Source organism: Nelumbo nucifera, chromosome 2, assembly GCF_055504915.1.
Source record: "Nelumbo nucifera cultivar China Antique chromosome 2, China Antique-T2T, whole genome shotgun sequence".
Lineage (NCBI taxonomy): Eukaryota > Viridiplantae > Streptophyta > Magnoliopsida > Proteales > Nelumbonaceae > Nelumbo > Nelumbo nucifera.
The window spans coordinates 74,495,307-74,515,949 of record NC_142650.1 but is presented as its reverse complement, the minus strand read 5'-3'; the positions used below and the strand labels follow the sequence as shown (position 1 = coordinate 74,515,949).

At 40.6% G+C, this 20,643-nt stretch overlaps 1 protein-coding gene across 2 annotated transcripts in view; it reads left to right on the top strand.

Moving 5' to 3' along the window:
- Window positions 1-20,223, top strand: part of ALA1 (aminophospholipid ATPase 1) — a 28,988-nt gene extending 8,765 nt beyond the window's left edge. For both annotated transcript variants that reach the window (XM_010268435.3, XM_088898489.1), the window contains 5 exons: window positions 15,314-16,016; window positions 16,106-16,229; window positions 16,332-16,551; window positions 17,474-17,932; window positions 19,785-20,223. In XM_010268435.3, the coding sequence (XP_010266737.1) occupies window positions 15,314-16,016; window positions 16,106-16,229; window positions 16,332-16,551; window positions 17,474-17,932; window positions 19,785-20,013 (1,735 nt within the window). In that variant the 3' untranslated portion in view covers window positions 20,014-20,223. The remainder of the gene's footprint in view (window positions 1-15,313; window positions 16,017-16,105; window positions 16,230-16,331; window positions 16,552-17,473; window positions 17,933-19,784) is intronic.
- The last annotated feature ends 420 nt before the right edge of the window (window positions 20,224-20,643 follow it).

Sequence of the window (20,643 nt, the reverse complement as noted above, 5' to 3'; positions counted from 1 at the left end):
TACCAAAATATCCCAACAATCTTGATAAAAGGCCGTTATGAAACCATCTAGCCCAAGATTTTTGATCGGTCCATAGAAAAAGCCTCCTCTTTAATTTCTTCCAATTCAAGCTTTCTTTCTAACCATTCCATAACCTTGGCCACTCCAGACCTTCAATCCACACTCTCTCCTTGAATGGTCTTCTAAAAATTGATTTGAAATGGTTAGCAAAGGCCTCAACAATTTCATTTTGTTGTGTAATAATAGAGCCCTCCACTTTTAGCTTAGAAACAAAGTTTTTCCTTCTCCGATTTGCTAGAGCATGAAAAAAATTTTGTTTTCCTATCACCCTCCCTAATCCATTTCTATATTGATTTTGTCTCCAACTTTTCTCTTCTTTATGCAAAAGATCCTCCAATTGCTTCCTTAAATTCCATCTTTGTCCCATGTTGCCTTCCTCAAGGCTCCCTCTTTCTTCTTTCAGATCTATCTCCTCAATTTGGTCAACAAGATTAGTCTTCCTCTCCTCTAGTCTCCCGAACTCAAGAAAGTTCCACTCCTTAATTCGCTCTTTTAGGTATTGAAGTTTCCTATGGAACCTCACACCTTTCCACTCCATTCTAGGGTTACTCTCCATCCACCACTCCCTTTCTTAATAAAACCCGACTAGCAAAACCACCTGTTTTCAAACTGAAAAAGAGCTGGTCCAGCATTTCTTAGCTCATCCTTACTAATCACTATTGGCCAATGGTGTGATATTACCCTCAAGAGTGCTCTAGACGTCAACCCTCTCCAATGTTGTTTCCAATTTAGTGAGAGAAGGAACCTATCCAATTTGGAGCATATTGGGTTAGCTTGGAGATTGGACCAAGTGAAGTTGCTGTGAAAAAGTGGAATTTTTGAGCTCAAAAGTGTTCATAAATCTATTGAAATTCCTCATACTAGTTGTCACCCTTTGCCTGGAATTTTTGGTTTCATTTGTGGACCTAATTACATTGAAACCTCCTCCTACACACCAAGGACCCTCCCACAAGCCTCTAAAATCCTCCCTTTCTTCCCACAATTTCCTCCTTTCTCGATAATCATTAGGACTATAGACTTAGTAAGCACACAAACAAATCCATCCTCTATTTGTTCAGATTTCATGGACACTAAAAAATTACCAATAGGCTCCTCAATACTCTCTAACTCCTCATTCTTCCACAGCCACTATACTCCCTAAGGATCTCCAAGAAGATGCCGCTGCCCAACTAATCCCTTTGGCCTTCCATATACTCCTAGCCCATTTGCTATCAAAATCTGCCCATTTAGACTCTTAATGTACACCATGTCTGGATTCAGCTTCTCAATAACCTCTCTTATTATTGCTCTTTTCCTTGCATTTCCTATACCCCTTACCTTCTAGACCCTCCTACTGAAGACAGTCTACTTATACCCTGTTAGAATAATGTTAAAATAACTTAGTTGCAGATGTTAGGGCCTGTTTGGCTAATTAAAGTGTTTTTTATTTCGTTTTTTTATTTCTGTTATGTCTGTTATTGTACTCAGGGGCACAAGGGTCTTTTCCCTTGTTATTTCTGTCGCCCTATATATAGTAAAATAAACACTGGTGCCGCCAGTACTGTTACATTGCAAACCTTCTCTCTTCTCTCCTCTCTTCTCTTCTCTTCTTCTTCTCTTCTCTTCTCTCCTCTTCCTCCTATCTTTGGCCGGCTACACTGTCAAGATGGTATCAGAGCGAGAATGCTGATTAAAAGAGAGCAGATCGATCAACCCTACTTTCAAGAGAAGATCGATCAACCCAAAGAACAGATCGAACCGACTAGCGGAACAGAAATCTGATTCTGGACTACAGAATAGCTACAACTGGTACAGTTCTCCCTATTTTTCTCTTCTTTACTCTCCTTGGTCATGTGCCGAGTGAGAACCCTATGAATCTGGGGCGGCTGAATGCTGTCGAACCTGTGTAACCCTAGTTTTCTTGGATCGTGTGATCCTGTTCATGTGTTAAGACAACTGTAGGTCAAGGATGACCTGTCTTCTCAATGGTTTGAGTTGACTATAAGTAAGAAGGATCTCTCCTGCTGATTAGTGGCTGTTAGACATTCTGGAATTCTGGTAGGTGGGGACTGTTAAAACTATACAGGTCTGAAATCTGCCGAATATTACCTCAGTTTTTGGTCCGGAATTTGGTACTGTTTGTGCTCAATCTGGTTGGTAAACCCGAGTGTGTGGGTGTGAACTGAGTGGAGCATTGTTTTGTGGAGTAAGGAGGGGTCCTAAGTCCGGTGTTTGGGACTGATTAACTGCTTGACCATGTCGACTGAGAATTCTGCTACTTCAGAGATTTCAGGGAGCCACAATGGAGTGAGTGGGGGAATGGATATGAGCTTTCCCATGGCTGTCATTCCCTTTGATGGTCTGAATTACCTTGAGTGGTCTAGGGGGATAAAACTCTACATCACTGCTAGGGGGCGAATAGGATACATCAATGGGAGAGTAAAGGAACTGAAGTATGGAAGTACTGAGCATGATAGGTGAACCAAGAGAATAGTATGGTGATGTCTTGGCTCTTGGTTTCAATGCTGCCACAAGTAAGGAAGACTTTTATGTGGGCTGAAACTGCTTGTGAGATATGGGAACAAGCGAAGTCTACTATTCAGAACAGAGACACTATGCCAAGATATATCAACTACAAGCTGAATCTTCTACTTGCAAGCAGGGGGAGAGGAGTCTCTCGATGTACTATTCTGATTTGACATCAATATGGAAAGAACTTGATCACTATCAGAATGTGAATTGGAAGTGTGATGAAGATGCAAAGGCCTACAAGTCACTTGTATCACAGCAATGAGTGTTTGCCTTCCTCCTAGGGCTGAATCCGTCATATGAGTTCATCAGGGTACAGATCTTGGGTAGTAAAGACTTGCCATCAGTCCAGGAGGTGTATGCCTTGGTGCAGTCAGAAGAAAGCAGAATAAGTGTGATGAATGGCGTAGAAGGGGAGTCAATTGCCCTAGCGGTCCGGGGAAATTCAGATACAAATGTCGGAGGTGGCTTTAAAAGGGGTGACACTCGGAAAAAATCAGAAGATAAAAGCAAGCTTTGGTGCACTCACTGCCAGAAGACACGATACACGAAAGATACATGCTGGGATCTCCAAGGAAAACCTAAATGGGCACAGGATTTGGGTAAGAAGTCAGCACCGGATCAGGGCAGGAAACCAGGCCAGCAGAGACTAGACCTTTCGTAACTCAGGAGAGACATCCCGGTTCTGACTCTAAGGAAGATATTATCAACTCCTTCCGTGAACATTTGGAATTGTATGGTAAGACTCTCCGCCAGGTGGATTCTGGGCCTACTCCTACCTCATTTGCGTCTACATCAGGTAATGCCACAGCTTTCCATGTGTCATCTCATACTACTGATTCACCTTGGATTATTGACTCCGGAGCCTCAAATCACATGACCGGTAAGTCAAATTTGTTCCAGACATATAACCTTCTCTCTGGGAGAGATAAGGTAAGACTGGCTGATGGTTCTTTTTCTACCATAGCTGGCCGAGGCACCATATCTTTCCCACTTGGCCTTACTCTTCCTAATGTCCTGCATGTTCCGAAATTACCTATTAATTTGCTGTCCATTAGTAGTCTTACTCACTCTTTGAACTGCTCAGTCACCTTTTTTCCATCTTCATGTGTGTTTCAGGATTTGACCTCGGGGAAGACGATTGGTAGAGGAAGCATGGTGGATGGTCTCTACGTGTTGGAGAAGTTATGTTCTTTTGAGTCGTTAAAAGTTATGTTCCCACAAGTTCGTCGTTAAAGTTGTTCCCAAAGTTGTTTGAGTCCTTGTCAGTGAGTCAGTTACAGTGTCAAACTTGTCAGTTGAGTAAGCATTGTAGAAGTTCTTTACCTTTACGAAATAAAAGATCTAAATTTCCATTTCATATTGTTTATTCTGATGTTTGGGGCCCTGTTACTCTACCTACTGCGACTGGCTATAAGTATTTTGTTACTTTGATTGATGATTATTCTCGATACACTTGGGTTTACCCTATGCGATCTCGAGATGAAGTGCCACAAATTGTGAAAGATTTTCAACGCATGGTGTTTACTCAGTTCCAAACGGAAATTCATATCTTCCAGTCGGACAATGCAAAGGAATATTTCCATAATGATCTCACGAAGTTCTTTGCTTCGAGTGGGTCACTTCAGCGAAGCTCTTGTGCCAGGACACCCCAACAAAATGGTGTGGCTGAACGAAAAAACCGTCACCTTCTCGAAGTTGCTCGTGGCTTGCTGATTCATATGAATGTGCCAAAACAGTTCTGGATGGATGCAGTATTGTGTGCGACATATATCATCAATCGCATGCCCTCTCGGCTACTAGAGTATAAGGCCCCACATCAGCTCTTGTTCCCTACAGCCCCGCTGTCAACCATTCCGATACGTGTTTTTGGGTGTCGTTGTTTTGTCCACAACTTGTCACCTACTCGTGGTAAACTTGACCCTCGGGCTATTCCTTGTGTTTTTCTTGGTTACCCTTCATCTCAAAAGGGGTATCATTGCTATGATCCCATTGCCCGCAAGTACTATGTTTCCATTGATGTCTCATTCTTTGAGAGTCAACCGTTCTTCTCGGTTTCTCCTCAAGGGGAGAGTAGGGTTGAGGAGAAACAGGCGACGACTCAGATTCAACTACCTCCTTTACCCGATCCTCCTTCGTTCCGGGTTTTTCATCATCGCCATAAGAGCCAGCAGAGTTCAAGAGCCGTGGAGCCGGACACTATGCAACCAACATCATCGGATTCACCCGAGGCAGATCCATCTCATCAGCCAGGTACACTTGCTCTCATTGCTCCTTTAAATGTTGATTCACCTGTCACCAATGATCTTAATGTTCCTATTGCTAAGAGAAAGGGTGTTAGATCTTGTACCACTAATCATCCTATCTCTAATTTTGTGTCCTATGAGCATGTTTCACCTTCGTACCGTGCCTTTCTCTCTTCTGTGGATAGTGTCCCCATCCCTAAGACCGTGGCAGAAGCTTTGTCAAAACCTGAATGGACAGATGCAATGCAGGAAGAAATTGATGCCTTACACAAAAATGGTACTTGGGAGTTGGTAGATCTTCCTGAGGGGAAGGAACCAGTGGGGTGCAAGTGGGTGTTCACAGTGAAATACAAAGCTAATGGAATTGTTGAAAGGTACAAGGCTAGATTGGTAGCAAGAGGCTTCACACAGGTATATGGAGTGGATTATGCAGAGACTTTTGCTCCAGTAGTGAAGATGAACTCTATCCGGATTCTCCTTTCCTTGGCAGCAAATCTTGATTGGGATCTTCACCAATTGGACATCAAGAATGCCTTCTTGAATGGTGACTTGGAAGAGGAAGTGTACATGACCCAACCCCCTGGGTTCTGTGCCAAAGGCAGTGAACAAAAGGTGTACAGGTTAAAAAAGTCCCTATATGGGTTGAAACAATCACCTCGGGCTTGGTTTAGTAAGTTCCATTTAGCAGTCCAACAGATGGGATTCAAACAATGTCAGTCAGATCATACCCTGTTTGTAAAAAGAGGTGAAGGTAAAATTGCAGCTCTTATTGTGTATGTGGATGACATAGTGATCACAGGAGATTGGGAGGCTGAAATCCAGAGACTAAAAAAATTCTTAGCCACTATATTTGAGGTGAAGGATCTAGGCCCCTTACGATACTTTCTTGGAATTGAAGTTGCCTGCTCTCACAAGGGCATCTTTATTTCCCAATGGAAGTATGTACTAGATCTACTAGAAGATACATGCAAGTTGGGGGTAAAACTGTTAGAATGTTAGAGTGATGTTCGGCTGATAAGAGTTCTTATTAGCCCATTCTTATGTTTAACTTATCTTGTAACTGGGCTTGTGTTAATGGGCCTAATCCTGTTTAATGATTTAAGTCATCTGGGTGTCCCATCACTAATCAGGGGCATCCCAGTAATTTCTTGTACCTTGTACTATATTCATCTATAAATAAAGAACTGGTCGACTGGCTAGTACAGTTCGACATTTTCAGCATCTCTTCTTCTTCTCCTCTTCTCTGCTACTTCAACTACAGTGGTTCAGCTTTCATGGTATCAGAGCATTGAGCACTTTCCTGGTTACTGCTGACGCCATCTCATCTTTCTTGCTGTAGTTCACCTTTTTTTTATCTGGGTTGCTGCTGTGAAACCCTAGGGTTGCAGGAGAACAACACAAGGTTCGACCTAGGGTTTCCCTTGGTTGTAGGGCGCAAGGGAGGTAAGACCCTGAAGCTGGAGTCCTACTAGTTTCTAGTAGTTAGCAGCTATTCGGCTGCTAAGAAGAGGTCTGTATAGGACAGACCTAGTTGAGGACTGATTTCAGCAGTCCTAGTGTTGTCTGTAAGGAGGGGAACTCCCTTTACAGTAGCAGTACTCGAAGTGCAAAGTGGTGTCTACATAGCACAGGTCGGTTACCAGCCCAGAACACTTTTTGCTGCTGTAACAGAGCTGCTTCAGAACTGTGACAGTCTCGACAAGTCTGAAACTGTGTTGCGAGCTGTCAGGACCTGCTGAGGTTACTTCAGCTAATCAGAACCTGCATCAGAACTGGTTCAGAAAAACCTTTACAAGACTGTGGCGACTTCAGTTACTGATCATTTCCAGGTCGGTTACCAGCCCTACTCCAGCTCTGTGAACTGGTTCAGTTACAGAATTTTTTTTCTTGCTGCTGTACCCGAACTGGTTTAGTCTAAGTGAAGCCTATCCGGTGTGCTACCAGCACTGTGAACTCTGAGGTGAAGCCTATCTGTGTGCTATCAGCACTGTGAACTCTGTGACTACTTCGGCTAGCCCTAACCAGAACCACCAACAGTACTGTAAACAACTCCTTGACCGAAGTTAGGATGTCATCACTATCCAGTGAAGTTTCTTCTAAAGATAACAGACCTCTTATAAGGTCTTCAAACCTGGAGAACCCTAATCTGCATAGCTTGCAGATTACAAGTGTGCTATTGGATGAGTATAACTTTAGAGAGTGGTCTGTCTCAGCAAGACTGTTTATTACCTCTCGTGACCTCACTGGCTATTTGGATGGAGACAAGAAACAACCAGAAATTGGCAGTCCTGAATACACCGTGTGGCGTAAGGAAAATGCCACAGTCATGTCTTGGTTGCTGGCCTCTATGACTCCTAGGGTGGCCAGAACTGTTCATCACTTCCCCACAGCTGCTAAAATTTGGGAGAAAGTATCTAAGACATATGGCCAGAAAAAGAACAATGCTAGAATCTACAGGCTGAACCAAGACATTGCAGCCCTAAGGCAAGGAGACATGTCCGTGGCAACCTACTTTGCAACACTGGAAGGCCTCTGGGAAGAGCTTGACCACCATTTGATTTTGGATTGGGAAAATGCTAATGATAAGGGGAGGCATGATAAGCAGATTGAGGAGGGCAGAGCCTTCAAGTTTCTGGCGGGTCTTGACCCTGTATATGAAGGTATAAGGTCACAGATTCTAGGGAGAGATGAATTACCTGAGCTTCACCATGTCTACTACCTGGTGAGGAATGAAGAAGTAAGGAGAAAGGAGATGCAAGTTGACTCCCAGACACAGTCAACAGAACAACCTGGAGAGCATTCAGCCTTAGTCTCCACTAAGGGGAATAGATTTTCAGACAAGAAGTCCCTCAAGTGTACACATTGTGGTGGTGAGAAACACACAAAGGAGAAATGTTGGGTCCTGTACCCTCATCTGAAGCCAGCTGCTCTGAGAAAGGACAAAAGGCAACAGAAGGGCCACACAGCAAGTGGGAATCTTGCCACCAACAACAGTAGTGACAACTCACAGAGTATTCAGACAGTGTCATCTTCCACCGCAAGGCAGGCTGCCGACTCCTCTGGACCAACTACTTTGGGCTTCACAGCTAGTGAGGTAGAGATTCTCAGTCGGGCATTAGCCCGTCTGAAGAACAATTCTTTAGCTTCCACCTCTCTTGCCAAATCAGGTACAGCCTCTGCATTTAGTGCATCTAGTTCCATTAGTTCTACCTCTTGGGTGATTGATTCCGGAGCCACTGACCATATGACACATATGTCCTCCTTATTCTCCACATATCATTTGTTGTCTGGCCAGGATAAGATGAGAGTAGCTGATGGGTCCCTCTCCACCATCTCTGGAAAGGGGGTGGTTGACCTAAGCAAGGATCTCTCTCTTAAATCAGTCCTACATGTTCCTAGTCTTACCTCAAATCTGTTGTCTGTTTCAAAGCTTACAAAAAACTTGAACTGCAGTATAACTTTCTTTCCTTCTCATTGTGTCTTCCAGGACAGATTGACGAGGAGAACGATTTGGAGTGGTCATGAGTATGGGGGCCTCTACTACTTTGATGAAGATGTCAGCTCAGCCATGCAAGCTTCTACTACTAGTCTGGAGAGTGTGGAGTCAATAGCTAGGCTGCACTTGTGGCATGCTAGGCTAGGTCATTTGTCCTTTTCTTCCTTAGCAATGTTGTTTCCCGAATTATGTAAGGGCATTTCGAGTCAAAGTTTAATTTGTGATGTGTGTCAAATGTCAAAACAATGTAGATCAATGTATCCAATTTCTAGTAATGAAATTCAAGCCCCTTTTGACTTGGTTCATTCTGATGTTTGGGGTCCTTCACCCATTGTTTCCATTGATGGCTTCCGTTACTTCATCAGTTTTATTGACCATTATTCTCGGTGCACTTGGATTTATCTATTGAAAGGACGTGAAGAAGTTCTCCGGATAATTATGATGTTTTGCAAGATGGTTGAAACACAATTTGATAAAAAGATCAAGCAATTCCGTTCAGACAATGCAGCTGAATACTTTGAAAGATCCCTGAACTCATTCATGGAAGATGTAGGCATGTTACATCAATCATCGTGTGCTTACACCCCTCAGCAAAATGGGGTCGCTGAGCGCAAGAACAGACATCTATTGGAGACAGCTCGAGCTCTTCTTTTCCAGCACAATGTGCCCAAGCAATATTGGTCTCAAGCTGTTCTCACTACATCATACCTGATAAATCGGATGCCATCTAAGGTACTGGGTATGAAGACCCCTTTCTCTGTTTTGTGTCCCACTCTTCCAGAATTTCCTCTTCCCCCGTGGGTTTTTGGTTGTACATGCTTCATACATGTGAAAGATCCAAAGAAGACCAAGCTGGATCCTAAGGCTACAAAGGGAATATTTTTGGGGTACTCTCCTACGCAGAAGGGGTATAAGTGTTATGATCCTGTCTCCAAGAAAAAATATGTCACCAGGGATGTAGTCTTTTTTGAGTTTCAACCCTATTTCGAGTCTTCTCAGAATCCTCTTCAGGGGGAGAGTAGTGGGTTGGAAGAGGATTCTCATTCTCCCTTCCTTTTTGTTCCCATTTCAGCACCTTCCACTACTACTAGCTATAACATTCCGGGTCAACCTAGTGAGACTTCCACTGTGCCAGTTGCTTCTCCAGATTCGGCTGATACTTCTGAAGGTTCCAATAAACAAGAGAAAGAGATACTTACATACAGTAGAAGGAAGAAGGCCCCTCAACCTCATGATTGCAACCAGTTGAACTCAGATCAATCTGTCTCTGCAATCCAAGGTAATTCTGATTCACTCAATTCAGATTTGGATCTTCCTATTGCTCTCCGTAAGCCTGTTCGTTCTTGTACCACTCGGCATCCCATAGCCGATTATGTTTTTTACTCACACTTATCCCCTGCCTATCATTCCTTTGTGTCTGCTCTTTCCTCTGTATGTGTCCCTTCCAGGTATTCAGAGGCGGCATCTGATCCAAGGTGGAAAGAAGCCATGAATGAGGAGATGAAAGCCCTAATGAAAGCAAGGACATGGGAATTGGTGGACCTGCCAGAAGGGAAAGGCACTGTTGGGTGCAAGTGGGTATTCATAGTAAAGCACAGGGAAGATGGGTCAGTTGAGAGGTACAAGGCCAGACTCGTGGCAAAGGGGTTTAGACAAAAGGAAGGAATTGACTACAAGGAAACCTTTGCCCCAGTAGCAAAGCTCAACACAATCAGGGTTCTACTGTCACTAGCAGCAAAATTCTCTTGGGAACTTCATCACCTGGATGTGAAGAATGCCTTCCTAAATGGTGATCTTCATGAAGAGGTATTCATGGAACCCCCACCTGGATATGATGTTGGAAAGAAGGTATGTAAACTAAGGAAAGCATTATATGGTTTGAAGCAATCTCCCCGGGCATGGTTTGAGAGACTTTGTTTGGCCATGAAGAAAGTAGGGTACACTCAGAGCAGTGCAGATCATACATTGTTTACAAGGAGACAGGATGACAAACTTACAGCACTCATTGTGTATGTGGATGATATGGTGATTACTGGAAATGATGTGAGAGAGATGAAGAGGCTGAAGGAGTTCTTAGCTTCAGAGTTTGAGATCAAAGACCTGGGAAATCTGAGATACTTTCTTGGAATTGAAGTTGCTAGATCAAGAGAAGGAATCTACATATGTCAAAGAAAGTATGTGCTAGATCTCCTAGAGGAAACAGGCATGATGGGGTGTAGGCCAGCAGACACTCCAATAGAACCAAGCCATGGATTACAAGAATCAATGGGTGAGGAATACTGTGATAAGGAAAGGTACCAAAAGTTGGTAGGAAAACTGATATACTTGGCCAGACATTGCCTATGCAGTGCATGTTGTTAGTCAATTCATGCACTCACCAAAGACCCCTCATATGAGAGCAGTGGAAAGAATCCTCAGATACTTGAAGACTTGCCCAGGGAAAGGAATTTTATTCAGAAAAAACAGCAGACTTGAAATTGAAGCCTACACTGATGCTGATTGGGCTGGGTCTGTTGGAGACAGAAAATCAACCTCAGGTTACTGTACATTCTTGGGAGGAAACCTAGTCACATGGCGTAGTAAGAAGCAGAATGTTGTGGCTAGATCAAGTGCAGAAGCAGAATACCGGGCTATGGCACACGGGGTTGCTGAACTCTTATGGCTCAGGACTCTCCTTAATGAGCTTGGTATCAAGACAGAGGGTCCTCTCAAGCTGTATTGTGATAATAAAGCTGCTATCAACATTGCCAACAACCCTGTGCAGCATGACAGGACAAAACATATTGAAATTGATCGACACTTTGTCAGAGAGAGAATTATTTCAGGAGAACTCTGTGTGCCTTATACTCCATCAGAGATGCGGATTGCAGATGTATTAACTAAAGGGCTGGCATCAACGAAGTTCAGGGACATACTTGGCAAGCTAAACATGATTGATATCTATGCTTAGCTTGAGGGGGAGTGTTAGAATGTTAGAGTGATGTTCGGCTGATAAGAGTTCTTATTAGCCCATTCTTATGTTTAACTTATCTTGTAACTGGGCTTGTGTTAATGGGCCTAATCCTGTTTAATGATTTAAGTCATCTGGGTGTCCCATCACTAATCAGGGGCATCCCAGTAATTTCTTGTACCTTGTACTATATTCATCTATAAATAAAGAACTGGTCGACGGGCTAGTACAGTTCGACATTTTCAGCATCTCTTCTTCTCCTCTTCTCTGCTACTTCGACTACAGTGGTTCAGCTTTCAAAAACCATCTGATTCACCTATTGAACCTAATCACCATCTGGGAGACAGTTAGGGAGAGTTTTTGAAAGATGTAAAGATGTTCCAAAGACTTGTGGGGAGACTTCTGTATTTGTCTATGACCAGGCCTGACATTGCCTATGCAGTGGGTGTCCTTAGTCAATTCATGCACAACCCGATGACAACTCACTTTGAGGCCGCAGAGAGGATCTTGAGATATCTCAAGAAGTTTCCTAGAGCTGGTTTGTTGTTCCAGAAACATAGTCACTTAAAAGTGGAAGTATATACTGATGCAGATTGGGCAGGAGCAGTCAATGACCGAAAGTCTACCAGTGGTTATTGTGCTTTTGTAGGAGGAAACCTTATCACATGGAGAAGCAAAAAACAAAGTGTGGTGGCTAGATCCAGTGCTGAAGCAGAGTATAGAGCGATGGCTCATGGGGTTGCGGAAATCATGTGGATAAGAAATCTGTTAGGTGAGCTGGGTTTCGCAGTAAGCAATCCTACGTCACTCTACTGTGACAATAAAGCTGCCATCAATATTGCTGCTAATCCAGTTCTGCATGATAGGACGAAACACATTGAAGTGGACAAGCATTTTATCAGAGAGAAACTTGAAAGTGGAGAAGTGTGCACACCATATGTCAGCTCGGAAGAGCAACTTGCAGATATCTTCACCAAAGGTCTTCATCATGTGCGGCACAAAGATTTGTGTGACAAGTTGGGCATGATTGACATCTATGCTCCAATTTGAGGGGGAGTGTTAGAATAATGTTAAAATAACTTAGTTGCAGATGTTAGGGCCTGTTTGGCTAATTAAAGTGTTTTTTTATTTCGTTTTTTTTATTTCTGTTATGTCAGTTATTGTACTCAGGGGCACAAGGGTCTTTTCCCTTGTTATTTCTGTTGCCCTATATATAGTAAAATAAACACTGGCGCCGCCAATACTGTTACATTGCAAACCTTCTCTCTTCTCTCCTCTCTTCTCTTCTCTTCTTCTTCTCTTCTCTTCTTTCCTCTTCTCTTCTCTTCCTCCTATCTCTGGCCGGCTACACTGTCAAGATACCCCTTTCTTCTTTCCCCTCTCCCTCCAAAAGTTTTATCCTCCTACATGTCTCTCTTTAATCTCTCCACTTTGCTTAATTTCTGCTTCCTCATTTTAACTTCCTCCTTCTGCTCCTGTAAAAACACTTTAAGATCATTTGTATCCTTTAGTTTACACCCAAGCTTTCCTAGAAATTCTGCCATTGAGTCCTCCAAGTTCATTGCCTTTTCACCCTTAGCCTCTCTCAGTTAGTTCATTAGTTTTTTTCCCTCTCTCCTTATTACCAATAGGCTTTGGTAAGATAACACTCACGCCAACAACATCAAAACAATAGAACTTCATCTATACTAAACACAAAAAGTACAAGAGAAACCTCCCCAGCCAAGAGCAACTTAGTCATCTCCTTCAAACACTTCATCTTGCTCGTCTCCTTCCTCATCTCACTCCTCTCCACCTTCCCCTACCCCCTCACCCAAAAAAAAAAAGACCTAAGCTCTTGCCAACCCTAACATCATTGTCAGTCAGTCAAACACTCAATCTCCACTTTTCCTCCCTTTTTCTCCAATTGACTGACTGAGACTCATTTAGACTATTGTCAAAATATCGACCTCTAATCCACTTTTTCTCCCTTTTCCTCCAATTGACTGACTGAGCCTCATTTAGACTCTTATCAGAATATCAGCCACTAATCCACTTTTCTTTGCTCACTAATTTCCTTCTTCGACCTAACTCAACTCCAAGCCTTGCAACTGGAACTTCCAATTTTAAATAATCCTCACTATCTTTTGGCAGTCCACTCTCTCCTTTTTTAAGGAAAACATTTGTTAGATGTAAATTGATGTTCGCAGTGAAAAACAAGGGCGATGACTTTACAAAAATATATAAGGCAAGGATTATGGCTAAGGGCTATACTCAAACATATGGGGTTGACAATGATGAGACTTTCTCACATGTTGTTAAGATGACTTCTACGAAGGTACTCTTGTCTTGCTACTCTTCATTATTGGCCTCTTTATTAGATGGATGTCAGAAATGCATTTCTTATTAGATGGGCATTTCATGTAGCTTTTATAGCCACTTGTTTAGGGGTAGTGTGTGTAAGCTTAAGAATGATTTGTGTGGGCTTAAACAATGTCCTTATGCATGGTTTGGTATATTTCAAGGTGTGTTGTTGAATGTTTGATATACTCAACTTTAATGTGATAACACTTTGTTTGTTAAGAGGAAAGGGCAGCTCACTTGTTTGTTTATGTCGATGACATTGTCGTGACTAGGGATTGATATAGAGGACATTGTTCATCTCAAGTTTCTAAGTACCAAGTTTGAGATCAAGGGCTTAGGAGAGCTGAGGTACTTCCCTAGGGATTGAAGTAGCTCAATCCAGGCATGGTATTTACATTTCTTAGCAAAAGTATGTGTTGGGTATTATTAGAGATGCAAGGAAATTAGGAGTGAAACCTATAGATACTCATATTGATCCTAATCATAAGACAAGGCCAATGAGCAGGAGCTTCTCACTGATCAAAGCATGTATCAGACGCTAACTGGGGGGATTTTATGCTTAATGTATAACTTTGCCAGACAGCCTACTCAGCCAGTTTTATGAGTTAGTAAATGCATGCACCTTGTACCACACATCTTGCAGTAGAATATAGCATTTTGGCATCCTTGAAGGGTTGTCCAGGTAAAAGGCATTTTATATTCTAAGTATGATCATATGAGGATAGACTAGAGAGATGTTGCTGATGCAGACTGGGTTGATTCTCTTGATGTTAGGAGGTCAACATTTGGTTTCTGTGCTCTTGTGGGTGTTAATCTTGTTTCTTGGAAGAACAAGAAGCAACTAGTTGTTCATTCCAGTTTAGAGGCTAAGCATAGATCTATAGCATAAGGATTATTTGAGGCTCTTTGGCTGTGGTCTCTACTTGGTGAGTTGGAGATTAGTTTGGAGATGTCTTTGGTGCTTCACTGTGACAAGGCAGTTACTAATATAGTATACAACCCAGTTCAGCAGGATCGTACTAAACATATTGAGATAGATTGTCATTTAATTAGGGAGAGAGTGATGTCTGGAGAGATTTGTCTTCCTTATTTGAAGAGTGACTAGCAGTTAGCAGACATTTTTACTAAGGAGGTACCTTGGTTGAAGCTACTAGCTGTTTTTGGCAAGTTGCTAATGATGGACATTTACTCCCAAGTTGAGGTCGAGTGTCGAGAGGTAGCTTTATGTTTATTCTATTTATTTGTTAGCCTATTTTATTTGTCTTTTATTCTTTGTCATATTGGGCCTATGGGCCAAGCATGTTATGTTTCTTAATGCTGCCACCTTATGAAGGGTGTTTATATAACTTATTTACTACTTACTAGTAGAGATTAATATAAATAACAATAAGGGGACCTCTTAATCCCCTACGATCGGCTTTCTTTTCTCATTCCTTTCTCTCTCGTGTTTCTACTGCTCTTCTATGGAGCCCTTGTTATTTTGAATGCAACAATGATAGAGAGGAGAGAATATTAACATGTTATTTTTCCTTGACAACAAGAAGAGAAAATATGAAAATGCCATTTTTCCTTGACATCTATGTGTTGGTGGTTTTGACAGGAGTAGTAGCTTTAAGAATACAAATGTCTTTGCTACATATATAATCTAGAACTTGGGAAACTGTTTACATTTTCTTTATTTTTAACTGTTGTTTTCTTGTTAAAATGCAGGTTCAATGTCTTGGGTCTACATGAATTTGACAGTGACCGTAAGAGAATGTCAGTTATTGTTGGTTGCCCAGACAATATGGTGAAAGTCTTTGTGAAGGGTGCAGACACCTCCATGTTTGGTGTAATTGATAGATCTCTAGGTTTGGAGGTAATTCGTTCTACCGAGAGCCATCTGCATGCCTACTCCTCATTAGGTCTGAGAACACTAGTTGTTGGGATGCGAGAATTGAATGTCTCGGAATTTGAGCAATGGCAGTCTGCCTATGAGAAAGCAAGTACTTCATTGATGGGAAGAGCAAGCTTACTTCGTGCTGTTGCTGGTAAAGTAGAAAATAATCTGTGCATATTGGGAGCATCGGGCATTGAGGATAAGCTGCAACAGGGTGTGCCTGAAGCTATAGAATCTCTGAAGCAAGCAGGGATTAAAGTGTGGGTCTTGACAGGGGACAAGCAAGAAACTGCCATATCAATTGGCTACTCCTGTAAGCTCCTAACCAGTAGGATGACCCAGATCATAATAAATAGCACTTCAAAGGAATCCTGTAGGAAGAGTCTTGAAGATGCAAAGGCCATGTCTAAGCATCTCCTGGGAATATCCACACAGAATGGTGGATCAGGTGTTTTACCTACCAAAGTTCCACTTGCTTTAATCATTGATGGTACCAGCCTTGTCTATGTTCTTGACAGTGAACTAGAAGATGAGGTAAATTTTTCTAGAAACCAGTTCTCTACTCTTCCTTTAATTGCATTTGTGGTGATCTGGTATATATTTTTTCTGTGTTGATGCTGCAGCTTTTCCAATTAGCAACCAAATGCAGTGTTGTTCTATGTTGCCGAGTAGCTCCATTACAAAAAGCTGGAATTGTTGCCCTCATAAAGAATAGGACAGATGACATGACCCTTGCAATTGGCGATGGTAAATACCATTTTATTTACATGCATAATACATGCATACATTCAAACGTAATGCATTTATGGAACTGCTTTTGAAGATCTCTGTTTCCTATGTTTTATCCAGGTGCCAATGATGTTTCAATGATCCAAATGGCTGATGTGGGAATTGGCATAAGTGGCCAAGAGGGACGTCAAGCAGTCATGGCATCAGATTTTGCAATGGGGCAGTTCAGATTCTTGGTTCCTCTTTTATTGGTCCATGGACATTGGAATTATCAACGAATGGGCTACATGATATTGTACAACTTCTATAGGAATGCTGTGTTTGTTCTCATCTTGTTTTGGTGAGTACTTTATGTGAGATGAATCTTTGGATATTTTATTTTTTAACATAGTGAATTGTACAATTACCAAGTGGCATATTATTACTCCTTAGTTTAAAAACTCCATACTTTTACAATCTTCCATCCAATGACTAGGCTCATGATGGTTTAACTTTTACATCAATCATATATTTGGGTATTTAGACTGTTCTATTCGTTGGTTAAATTACATAAATGCATGACAAATTTTTCATGGTATAAGCCTTTTGAGAACTGATTAAGTTTCATTATAAGAATTATCTGGTCATTGGAGTTGTTTGTCTATTAAAACAATGAAAGATGTATTTATGGGGAAAAGTAATGATGGAACCCTGTAATGCATTATTGAATTTGGTGGATTGCTTGGTTTGGGTTCTGGTTATCACTTTATAATTCATAACATTCAAATGAAACTGATTTGGTTGGGGGTAGGCTTCTTTTACAGAATCTTTGCTTTCCAATTCTAGTTCTTTTAATTTTTTTTTTTTTTTTTTTTGTATTGCAAGTATGCTAATGTATAATTTAGATATTATACAGAATATTATATAACCTGAAGGTATAAAGGCTGTGGTGTTACTTCTTTACATGCTAGAAAGTTCTCTTTCATTATACATGGGAACTGCAATAGGATTATTAATTGAATTAGGGTTTGATTTATATATAATAATTTAACTAAAACGGGATTTGATTTGTTACCTAAAATCCAGGCACACAACAAGATTTATTTTTTCTTTCTAATTACCAAATATAATGTGTAGAGACTTATGAGTTACATAGTTTGTGCTTTATTTCTTGTCAATTTTTTTTCTGAATTGATACAACTAAAATTATATTTTACAACTATGTTTTCTTTTCATATCATATAAATTTTGATGGTGGCTGATTTTTAATTGTTTCTGTATAGGTATGTTCTTTATACTGCATTTTCTCTGACTACTGCAATCACTGAATGGAGTAGTGTGCTGTATTCAATTATCTATACATCCTTGCCTACAATAATTGTTGGGATTCTTGACAAAGACTTGAGTCGAAGGACTCTGTTGAAGTATCCTCAACTATATGCAGCAGGGCAGAGACGAGAGTGCTACAATCTTAAATTGTTCTGGCTGACAATGACGGATACTGTGTTTCAAAGTGTTGTTGTATTCTTTGTTCCTTTCCTTGCTTATAGGCAGAGCACTGTGGATGGGTCCAGCATAGGAGATCTGTGGACCCTTGCAGTGGTGATTCTAGTTAATATTCATCTAGCTATGGACGTAATACATTGGACATGGGTTACCCACGTAGTGATATGGGGTTCTATTCTTGCAACATTCATCTGTGTCATTATCATTGATGTTATCCCTACGCTACCGGGCTATTGGTAATCTCTCTCTCTCTCTCTCTCATGCATGCATGCACATGCTCTCTGTGTGCCTGTGTGTACATATACATATATATTATAGATCTGGCCTTGTTTTACATGTCTTTCGATGTCTGGATCTCAAAATACTATTTCACAATGATTAGCAAGATTTAGGACCTCTGTAAATTTTATGCAGAATTACCGGAATGTAGTTTATCTGTAATAGATGAGGTTGCTTGCTTTGAAGATTGGATTAAGAATTCCTGTAATAATAAAGCCATTTAGTCAAAAGTTCAGTTGCTTGACTTCTGTGCATTTGCTTAGGTCACTGATGGTTTTAGCATTTTGGTTGGTCTAGTTGCTCTAATAACTCTTCACATCTGGGGAAATATTTATGCCTGCTATATATTCACGCACTTCAGTACATACATAAAAAGCCAATTAAATTTTGTGTATTGATGCCTATTTACCCATTAATTGATTTTAATCCATTATGAGGTATTTCATACATCTAATTGGTGACCCAGTGATTATTACAGTTCTGGTCAACCTCTAATTTTCTATATTCAGTGATTTAAAAGGTGTGCCTAGGCACACAAGTGAGGCACATTTTAGGGCCTGTGCTTTGCCTACGCCCAGGCACACCCCTTGAAAAGGCACGTGCCTAGTGTGCCTAGTGCACTTTTTTTTTGTGTGTTTTGAAACATGGTGGTTGGGCTGGGGTCTCTGTCCCCAGAACCCCAACTAAGTCCCTTGAATTCTTAACCCTTACAAAAAATGAACAACATTTGCAAATAGGGGGTTTCATTTCTGCATCAGCTTGCTCACTCCAAGGACCCCCTTGCTAATGTTGTTCATTTCATTCTTCCTAATAAATATATTTTCTAAGAGATAATTAAAATTATAAAACCATTTCTTTGTAGGGATTAAGACCCTAACATGTATTTGTTGGGGTCTTGCCTCAAGGGGCTTGGTACAAAAGTGGCTTGTTAAATGCTTGACATCATATTATCTATTTCAAATAATGCAATTAGGAAAGAAATAAAGAAATTAAAAGTTTGACATACTTGAATTTGTTTATTACTATGATTTTATTGATTGCATTTTTACTTAGAATATGTTTTATATGTTATGGTTATGTATTTTAATTTGAGCTATTTTCGAAATATTTAGTTCAAAATTAAAGTTTGTATTTTTTATTAATATTATTTTTAATATTTTCTTCATTTATTTTGATTTATTTACATTTTTTTATTTTCTTTTTGCTTTTATTGAACTTTTAAAATTTTTTCCTTGCTTGAAAAGGTGCACACCTTGCCTTGCGCCTTGGGCACAAAATGCCCTTTGCACTTTTAAAACACTGGCTCTATTACAAAAAGCCGCTGGTTTGGTCAATGGCCTATCGATCCAGATTGTTGGAACTGTTGATCCATCTGATCTGTTCAACAGGTTACCAATTTTTCATATTATTTTAATTTTTCTGTAATGATGATATGATGGTTTGACCTGTTGACTCAGATAGTTAAACCACTGACCCATGTAACCTCCAGGTTGGGTTTTAAAACACTGGTCATCATTGTAGATGTACGTTTTCCATTCATGATACCATCTTTAGTCCAGTTTGGGGATGTGCGGTTAGAGCTCATCCAATCAAAAGACCAGCTATTCCATTTGCTGTGTCAAGCAGCAGAAATTGGTTGACTGAACCATTCATTCAACAGGCTGCATATTGCAAAACTCACAAGTGTTCAAGGTTCTAAAATGCAATGAAACATGTTCAAAAGTTGGGATCTACAACATTATAATAATACCTGTGTGTGTTTTATATAGAACTTAACAAGATGCTTACATTTGCTTTGTCCTTTCTCAGGGCCATCTTCGATATTGCTAAGACTGGACTATTTTGGTTGTGCTTACTTGCCATCCTAGTGGCAGCAGTTGTTCCTCGTTTTGTTGTAAAAGTTTCTAGTCAATACTTTAGTCCTTCTGATGTTCAGATTGCTAGAGAAGCTGAGAAGTTTGGGATTCCCCAGGAATTTGAAAGAACAGAGGTAGAAATGAATCCTATTTTAGATCATCCACGAGAGATGACAAGGTGATTTTGTTCCTTTTCATCTTCTTTATTGTTCATTTTTTTTCTTTTTTTTATTATTATTTGTGTGTATAGTTTCATATTCTTTGGGCTGCATGGGTGAGTTCTGCATTCACCAATTACTCACTTGCTTTCTATCCAAAGGATAGATTTTTATATCAGATATGCATTGTGCATTATTGTATTTTTTTAAAGAAATGTGAATCAGTTTACACCATGTCTTCGGACTCTGGGAGTGTTTTTCTATAATTATTGGATAGAAAATGAGACTTGAAACTACTCTTTGAAGAAATGTGGCACCTCCATGTTGGACCTAAAGGACAGTTTCTCAATGCAATCAAGATACGCATTCCAGGTTTGAGATACTCTTAACATGGTTCTAATGCTTCTGATCTTGGTTACCAGTTGTGCATAAATCACCCTTGTCATAGCAGACCTACCATTAAAATAGTAAAACAAAAGGAACACTGTAATAAATGAACATATAGTATATATGTTTTCTTATATTTTTTATTTGTTCTTAGTATTTGAAGGTAAACAAAGTTTAACATTAAAATCCAGGGTTTTATACAATCCAAAAGAACATCAGCCACCTTGAGGAATTGGCCCACAACCTCAGAATTGAGCAATACAATGG